The 9,709-nt window shown below is 40.9% G+C and overlaps 1 protein-coding gene across 1 annotated transcript in view; it reads right to left on the bottom strand.

Annotated features, from left to right (window-relative positions):
* The window catches only part of LOC135363141 (rho GTPase-activating protein 20-like), a 199,911-nt gene extending 192,465 nt beyond the window's left edge, over positions 1-7,446 (bottom strand). The window contains exons 1-2 of the mRNA XM_064583824.1: positions 7,164-7,446; positions 7,113-7,122 (exon numbers count right to left, since the gene is read on the bottom strand). Coding sequence (XP_064439894.1) covers positions 7,113-7,122; positions 7,164-7,446 — 293 coding nt within the window. The remainder of the gene's footprint in view (positions 1-7,112; positions 7,123-7,163) is intronic.
* Positions 7,447-9,709: the final 2,263 nt, after the last annotated feature.

A 9,709-nucleotide genomic window follows, 5' to 3' on the forward strand; every position in this document is an offset into this window, starting at 1 on the left:
CTTGAACCAGGGAATTTCGTCTACCAGTTTCATGGATCCAGAAGGTGTCAAACGGCCAAGGAGTCCACATTAATAAGATCAGGAGAAGAACAATAATAGCCCTAAAGCATGCCTCTATTCTGAAGCTGACCCCCGTGGCTGTGAAGAATTGAAACTCTTTGACGTTGTTCATGATTATAGTGGGCAAAGCAGCAAAACGTAAGCCAATGTTTTCCTAATAGTATGTTGGCTGTATTTTGGAGATGTGACCAGAGTAGAGTAATTATTGCATCGTTACCTCCGCGCTGCAGTCATCTTCTCCTCTTCGTTCCCTTGATCAATAACACCGAGCCATTTGTCATAGAGATCAGACAAAAATATACTTCTTGGGATATTTCTTAGGAAATCCTTGTGGAGATAAAAATAAATATGTATATATATTACAGAAAATATGTATTGGAAATATTACAGAGAAAATATGTAGTTAAAAAATTCAGTTCAGCCCCCACTTCCTTCACAGATACCCAAACTGGGACCCACACGGAGCTTGGCTCTGACTCTCCATTGACTTGCACACGCAGCATCAGGTGCTTGGATTTTCTCCCCCTAAATCTTAGAGGCATAAAAGTAGAGCTTAGGCTGTGGTAGAAATGAAGATAAAGCTCCCTTCTATCATCTGGAACTTATTTTCTTTGTGTGCTTTTTTTGCAAAGTACCACAAAGTGACAGGGTCTGGCTATAGACCATCCTAAATCCTATTAGCTTATTGGACAGAAATACGCTTACCCATGTTGCTTGTTTTAGACAAGGTGCTAGCTCTTAACTCTAGCAAGAAAAGGCCTGAAACAATCAAAACACAAACAGGTGGGCTCTTGCACACATATTACGAAAGAACTAGGTCTTCTCACTCGGTGTATGTGTGCTCCTTGGAAGAAAACTACTCTCATAATTCCTTCATTCTTCCTTTTCTTAACTGTCTAAAAGTCGAGAGTCTAATGGCAGACACACTGTGGTCCTGAGGATAGATTCATTTCTAGTTTAGGCCAATTGTCCAGTTAGTTTGCCATGATATTATCAAGGCCAAGGTTGCAGAGTCTGATTCTCCACCAAGATCCGTCAACTTCAGGAAGAGAAAACTTTAGAAATGTCTAAGCACTCTCCCCACAAGTGCTCACCCTCTTCCTAGTCGGTGCTTATAACACCGAATCAGGCAGGAACCTCCTAACTCTTTTTTTTTTTTTTTTTAAGATTTTATTTATTTATTTATTTAAGAGAGAGAGGGAGAGAAACAGCATAAGAGGGGATAGGGTCAGAGGTAGAAGCAGGCTCCCTGTGAGCCAGGAGCCCGATGTGGGACTCGACCCAGGACTCCGGGATCATGACCTGAGCCGAAGGCAGTCGCTTAAGCAACTGAGCCACCCAGGCGCCCGGAACCTCCTAACTCTTGCTAGAAAATCGATTCCATGTGCTCACCTTACAGAGGGCAACACTCATCTTCCTACGTAATGTATTATCATTCTTCTCCTGTCTCCTGATGCCTATATGTATATTACTACTGGATATCCCTATGCCCCAGTGTAGGAGTGGTTACCTAAGTCATTTCTGGACTTTGCTATTGATCCCATCTTCGAACATTAATGGGGGACAAGGGAAGACCAAATGTGACTGAGATTCTAAGACTGTAGTCATTACTACGTTAACATAGGGTTGTTCAGAGCTGTTCATAAGTGCCAAGGTGGATGGATTAAATTCTTTCCCTGTTCTATTTCTTTTGGAAACTTTGCCTTCACTAGGAGGGTGGTGAGAATGTTTGCATGGGTAAACAGTGTGTATGTGTCAGTGCGTATTTTGAAATTCATTATCATGACTAGTAGTCATTTCAGTATTAGTATTTTGCATGGCGATTTCAGGAGTGAAGGCAGGGTAGGCGGTGTGTGGTGAAAACAGAAAGTATTTCTAACATATGGGGCTTTTAACTCCTAAAGTAGCTTCCTTAAATTTTGATTTTGTCAAGCGTTTTTCAGCTTGTCAGGTTCTTAATCTGTTATGCCCATTATGGTTCTTGAGCAGTCATGATGAAAGACACCAATCATAGCTTCACTTACTCGTGTGTGGATAATGCTAGAACCTTCCCTACCTTTAAGACGGATGCGACCACATGAACAGATTCGCTGGACAGGTCCACTTTGACCCCAGAATTTAGTTTCTCCTTTAGGACCCTGGTTGATTTTATATTGGGTGATTTGCTGAAGATGCATTCTGTGAGTGGCCCTTTTTGATTAATAAAGGAAAGCATATCCTGTAGGAAGAAAAGAAAATTATATTGCATCTCATACCCCAAACGCAGAGCTCAAGCTTGCCTCCGTTTTGAAAGAGGAGGGGAATGCAATGGTACACTGTTTTCGAGCTGAAAGGACTAAAGTCAATTTAGATTGTTTTTTTTTCAGTGTCTCTCTATATACTTTCTACCCATATATCCATTTTACAGTCATACACTGAAACATTTTAAACACTTCTTTTAAGCAGATTTTCCTTTCCATTGAGTTTCCACTCTTAAATCAAACTTCTCTGCTTCAAGGCCTTTGCACAATCACCGTGTTTCCTACTTTACCATTCTTTTCTCATTATTCCCCTACGTAGATGCTCTCCCCCAAGTATGGAAGTCTATTTAGGAAATACACATTTCCCATTTGTTTATTTCTCTTTAAGTGAGTGTATACTCCATTCCTACTTGTTCTATTTCTTTCCCTCTTTTAAAGTCAGGCTCAGAAACTCTCTTCTCTTTCTCTGATTACCCTCCCTTCTCATGAGTCTTTCATTGTCTTTTGCTGTATCTTCATGTCCTCTCCCTGCTGTGTAGAATCTTAATAAGGGCTGGACTCAGGGAATAAAATGGATCTGAAGTCTATTATGCTACTTATCTATTGTGTGAGCTGGGGCACAGACATCCTGTACTGAGGCTTTTCCGATTCGTTTAAGAAGTGTGGAGGATGATAATCCTAGCTAGCCCCTAAATTTGCTGTGATGCAAGGACCTGGGGTAGTAGCTAGCAGGTAACATGCTAGCTAATACGATACATTTCTTCATAGCTAGCAGAACGTTCCCTACATCCCGTACAGTGCTTGCAGAGACACCGAATACTCAGTGAATGTCCACACTGACAATTCACTAGAGCAGTTTGAGATAACACAGGCCAAACTCTGTGGCTTTCATTTGACATATTCTGTTAGGATTAATAGTTTCCTATTTGCCAGAGGATGAGTCTATGCTCGTGTCAGATGTTTACAGTTGTTAGACTGAGTAGACTCTGCTGAAGGAGACTTGAGACTCCTGTGAGTTCAGGAAGGCAATGAAGGGAGAGTGTGAAGATGAGGTGGACTCTCAGAGACTCACATACAAAGAGTCCATTTTGACTGATCTGAACAAGCCTCCGCATGTCTTTGTCGAAACCAGACCCAAGTGGAATGGAGAATGTCTTTTCCTGTTGTATTTGCCTCATGACTCTGCAGTACCTAAATCAGATTCTATTCTTTGAAATAACAGTAACAGAGCTTCTCAGCCAAAGCCAGGGGCTGTCTAATCACTTCTCCATTTGGGAATAGATTTGGATGAGGACACGTGGCCTCTCAGAGTGTCCCCTCCTCAGAAGGGCTATAGAAGACCAAAAGGAGATGACCTACCAGGATTGGGAAGGGCAAGTTGTCTTTATTACACACATCCATGAGGGAAACTCCAAAGAGCTGTCCTGGCTTTGAAGAAGGTGGGGTTGTGCACTGGCTGTCCTGGCTAGTGCTGGAGCCCAGACAACAGGCCCAGTCTCTGAAAAAACCGCTTTTAACTGTCTTCTGCCTGTAATCTAAGGAAGAAGTGAGATTAGTAGTAGTAGTTGTTGTTTTATTCGCTTAACCTTCTTTTCTTTTTTTTCTAAAGATTTTATTTATTTTTTGATAGAGAGCCAGTGAGAGATGGAACACAAGCAGGGGGAGCGGGAGAGGGAAAAGTAGGCTTCCCACCCAGCATGGAGCCTAATGCAGGGCTCAATCCCAGGACACAGGGATCATGACCTGAGCCCAAGGGAGACGCTTAACAACTGAGCCACCCAGCCATCCCGCTTAACCTTATTTTCACCATTCCCATTCTATGGTACATTCACTGCAATGGCTAGAAGAGGGAAACTGAGGCATTTTTTGTGTAGAATTTTCCATGTTTTGAAATTGGCCAATAGCATTCTTATGGTGTTAACAGTTGTTCCCCAGATCCTGCAAACTGATGGTTAAACCTAGAGACTTGATCAGACTTAGTGTCAATGCTTTCAATCCCATCTATTGCCCGTTGTGCTTTATCATGAGGCACTTAACTTGTTGTTTGTTTCCTATTGGTAAGTATGATTAGTGGATTCATCCAGTGTCAGATCTGATTTTAAAAGCTCAAAAGATCTGGTATTCAAATCAAGCTGAGTTTGTTAATCATCTGCTTTCACAGTGAGTCTCCTTCCAGTCTTAAGTTTCCTCTTTGGCTTTCTGAGTGCTCAACTTTTTTTTTTTAATTTTATTTATTTATTTGGCAGAGAGAGACAACGAGAGAGGGAACACAAGCAGGGGGGGATTGGGAGAGGGAGAAGCAGACTCCCACTGAGCAGGGAGCCCGATGCAGGGCTAGATCCCAGGACCCTGGGATCATGACCTGAGCTGAAGGCAGACGCTTAACGACTGAGCCACCCAGGTGCCCCTGAGTGCTCATCTTTCTATGATCAAAAGGATCTGCCTTTCATGACATGATCCGCCTGACCCCACTTCTCAGGCAGCCTCTGGTGTCTCTGCTCTGGGCCATCCCCAAGGATGACTCCCTGCAGTCAGGGTTCTTGGGAAATAGTCATTACATGCTGGCTATGTGGTAAGATTCCAGGTGACTGTGTTCTCTTGTGATACCCCACCAAGCTACCCAGAGATGACTTTTTTTTTTGTAAATTATGTTTGATATTTACGGAAAAGAGTCTGATCCACAATGAATTGCACCCAATTCCTCACACATACTCAAACATACATGTATATACACCATACCAGTATAAGGCTTGAAAGAAAACATACAAAAAGAAAAACAATGAGAGATTATGAATGCCTGATTTATCCCCAATTTCCAGAGATGATTTTGAATTACCCAACATTCCCTATGAAAGGAATGCAGAAGAAGAGCTTTACAAAGAAAAGGTGATCTGCAGTGAAAAGCTGAGTTGAAAGTTTCTACTGCTCAGCTATGAATGTTTTCCTTATAAGATACCTTAACATTTGCTTACAAAATCTGCTTAAATAACTGAATTCTTTAAAAGTCCACAGAGGAGCCAAGCTGTAGAAGGATAAACAAATGAGCAACATTTCACCAAACACCCATAAACACCTGTCCACTGGGCTTTTCTGGGATGTAGTGAGTGCATCACCGTATCCACTCACGTGGGTGGCAACACTCATGGCACTTGACCAGAGAGACCAGGATCTAAGAACCAGAAGCATCCTGGTTCTGCCACCTAGTTAGATTACTCAAAAATTCTTAAGCTTTGGTTTGCTTAACTTTAACATAAATGCTGCTGCCTACAACTCGTTGAACTAAATGTAATGTACTACTCAGCACAAGGCATGGCTCGTGGCAGCCTTGATAAAAGTAATTTCCTTGCTCAGAAGGCCTCAGGCAGTCTAGACATCAGTCTCTTCCCCCTCCAAAGCAGACATCACTCCCATTCTCTATTTGATTTTGCAACCTCTAGAAGGTAGGCAATCATGAAGGATGGCTACCACTTTACTTAACTAAGGCTCTTTCTTCCTGCTCTGAAATTGATACCGCTACCATTTTAAAAGGAGAGAAGAAAGAAAGCAAACACATTCTTAAATCCAGGAGGAGATTCCTGTACATCAAAATGTATGCATTTGCTGAAGATACGTGTTAATATGTAAGTTGAGTTGTTGTATGCAACCTGGGTTCCCTACTCTTCCCCTAGTTTTATTATTTCTAAAACTACCCAAATATATTCCATTCTTCAGCTTTAATAAGAAGAATGCTCTTAAGAAGAATGTTGTATCCCTTGGTACAAAGCTATATATCTAGCTACTCTATGAGTATACAGAAAATAAGTACACATTGAGTCCTATACTTTCTCCAAGGTATTTTCAGGCTTAGCTGGATGTTTCATAATGTACATTATTTGCTGTTAGAGGTCATGTTGCCTCTATTACTAATAAAAATATATGCTATAGCCATGAAAAATATAGGAATGATTAAACAAGCTAACTTTATGGAAACCTATTCTTTCTTAAACAGTCCTGGCAAGATTTGGGTTAATGTTTCCTAATGCTTGAATTAGGGTATGAATATTAAAAAATAAAATTTTTGAAACTTTGTGCTTATAGAATAACAATCATAACAATAAAATACTTTCTATTTTGGCCCAATACTTCTCAGATGAATAACACATTTTCATCAGAGAAAAAAATATCAATGGGAGAATACTGGAATGGTAGGGAAAAAAATAGCAAGAAGGAAGATGAAAAAGCCCTGACCATAAACATTCAGTCTAGCTCCAGCCTTGACCTGTGTCTGAAGCAGACATGGAAAGTGGGGGCAGAATTGAGACTTGAATTCTAACTGTAAGCCCAAGGCCACTTCAGCCTAAGCCCAGAATAAATCCAATTCAGTTCCATAACTCTTTACTCCACTGGAGTTCTTCCATTCCAGGTGCGTCTAAGCCATGCAGTCATTTGATTCCATCCTGTGATGGCCCGAGATACTAGATAAAACCCTGGAATAGGGAAGACCTGTTTCCAGGCCACAAACAGCTTGTGCTCTAAGAAGACACACAGATGTGTACTCACATAATTATATGTAGAAAGTGTTCTGGGGATACAGAGAAAGGAGCTAACAGTCTACCTAGGAGAATTAAAACAAGCACACAACCTTCCTCGAAGTGAGTTGGGTCCTAAGACCTTTGGGTTTCTCTAAGCTCGATTCTGTGCAGTTTTGGGGTTCTTGCCTCTACTGTTCCTCCCCACCCCCCACAGAGAGAGTGAGCTCTGTGTCCTCAATTTGTGGGCAAGAGTGGAGACATGAGCCAAGAGGAGACACCTGAAGAAAGGGAAGGGGCTCACCTCTTCCTTGCTCATTCTGCGCCGGGTGCCTGGGCTTCAGGATGAACCGGCCTTGCATCTCTGCGAACCCCTGCTCCAGAAGGAGGGACTCCTGGAGGGTGGAAGGAGAGATGGAGTCCTCTGGTGTCTGCGGCAGCAGTGTGGTAGATGGAAGATGGCTCATTTTAATTCCATAGGGATGTTTATGTCCTATATGGAAAAAATACAGATTCAGGCTGATGGTGATGGCTCTGATCAAATCCCCCTTCCCATGAGTGTATGCATCACACTGGTATATGCTGCTATTCTCCTGGGGCTTCTGGCACTCACTCTGTGCCTCCTGAGTGAGCATCATATTCGCTCTTGTTGGAGACACCCTGCAGAAAGCAGGTGCCCAAGGAAAAGATTTTAAAAAGAGAAAAAAAATGTAAAGCATGTTACTTTACTTGGAATACAAAGATTCATCAGTGCATTGCACAATGCTGACTTTTGCTGTGTTTCCATCTGAGAATATTTAAGGCCTTCTAGTTTCTGCCTTGACACTAACGAGATCTGCACATCTTAGGCAAATTACTTGACCCCTCTGAGCCTTACATTCATCCTTTGAAATGCTTGCCCTCACACAAACTTATAAGGATCAGAGTAAATATATTAATATGCATTGGTGGGTAATATTTTTTAAATAATTGAACATATATATTAAGAATTGCTATTCTCTCTCACATAATGTCAGTGGAGCAGATTTTTTTTTCATTTCCTTTTGTCAATTTCTAGAGGCAGAGCTACTCAAGGGCAGTGGGATGGGTTGCCTTTATGCTTTATACTTCCCTCCCACTGCTGCCCTTCCTCCAAGGGGAGTCCTGCCAGGTGATGATCAGAGGGAAGGCTGAACAGTGTTGGGAACCCAGAAGCAAAGTGCAAAACGATGTTTACAGAGTGGAAAACTGCACCCAGAGTCAGTGAGAGTTGCCTGCCAAGTGATTTGTTTTGTTCTTGTATGCTTTAAATTGTTTCCTCTCTATAGAATTCTCAAAGACCCTGTGCTATAGGATATGGATCTCATTTTTTAAGAACAGAATGGAAGTTCTCTTTCTGTCATTTCTGATTTATTATTGAATGTAACTTGGGGAGCTTTTGCTGTTCCTTCTCATCTGTCATAGATGCAGTGTCAGTGATGTGTTCACAAGAATCACAGTGACTTCCCTCTTTTAAGGAAAAAGAAGCTTCTACGACAGCAATACAACCAAATCACAAAGATAACCAGGAGATAATCCGCAATTGAGAATTGAGAGCATTGGTAAAAAATGCATTTTGAATGCTGCCAATGGATCATCATGAATGACAGGCTCTCCGGATTCCTTAGAGCTGCCTTGGTGTGTGAAGCTGCTCAAAGTCTAAAAAGTTATCATCTCTATTGTTTTACCTAAATTAATGCACTTTATTAAAATAAATATATTTAAGTATTTGACTTTTTTCCTTTTTGTGGTTGGCCGACTTTTACAGAGATGTCAATATTAATATGAAACATGAAATGGTGGGGGGGATTTTTTTCCTCAGCTATGCCCTTGGTGACTCTCTGTATTCTAAGACTGGGAATATACATTTTGTAGAAAGAAATTGGTTATTTAGATTTCTAGATCACTTGAAAATATTCTTTAGATAACTTGAAAAAGAGTAATAGCCTCACGGGATTATTTTCTTTTTAAGATTTTATTTATTTATTTGTCAGAGAGAGAGAGAGAGCACAAGCAGGGGGAGCGGCAGGCCAAGGGAGAAGCAGCTCCCCACTGAGCAAGGAGCCCAGGACCCTGGGATCATGACCTGAGCCAAAGGCAGACACTTAACTGAGCCACCCAGGCATCCCGCCTCACAGGATTATTAAAAAGATTTTGAAAAATGCATGTAAGAAGGAATGCTCTAAGATTTCTAGCAGAAATCATTGTCACCATTACCATACATTACTATACTTCAAGGTCTGCTACAGATCCTCTCTTTTTTCTCTGGTTTTTTAATCCTTCTATTTTTGGTAAGCACTGAACAATTTTGCTAATCCAAAGATTTTTTTTTAGAGGACTTGTGCTAATAACTATTTTAGGAGAGGTGTAATCTGTTTATCAATAACCTTAAGAACAGTGATGGAAAAAGCCTGAGAAACAACAAAGTGCAGGTAGTTTAGTCAGTGAAGACTTGAGGAGTTTAAATGTGATTATCTCATTCTCTTTATGATGCTGAGAAAACTTCTGGGCACAGAGCAGGTGTTAAATACATACCTATACCTGGATTCAGAGACATGATTGGATTTTAGCGGATTCTCACAAAATAGAGGCTATTTAGTTGTTAGGAACTGGAATTCAAGACTGGAATATGAAAAATAAATGTATGGGAAAAAGAAATTCCAATTCTATGCTTTCATACCTAAGTGAGTAAATAAGTAAGTAAACAATAAACAAAAAAAATTTTAAGACAGCTCTGTTTGTCAGGTAAAATGAAGTAGAAACGAAAAATTTACATTTCTCTCCCTAACTAGACCTTAAGCTGATGAATGAAGAGATGTCCTCAGTGCCTGGGAACAAGTAAGCACCTGGTAATTCTTTAATAAACGTGAGAGTGAATATTGC

Source organism: Mirounga angustirostris, unplaced genomic scaffold (assembly GCF_029215605.1).
Source record: "Mirounga angustirostris isolate CCGP_5_RB_7025 unplaced genomic scaffold, mMirAng1.0.hap1 SCAF_31, whole genome shotgun sequence".
In the NCBI taxonomy this organism is placed as follows: domain Eukaryota; kingdom Metazoa; phylum Chordata; class Mammalia; order Carnivora; family Phocidae; genus Mirounga; species Mirounga angustirostris.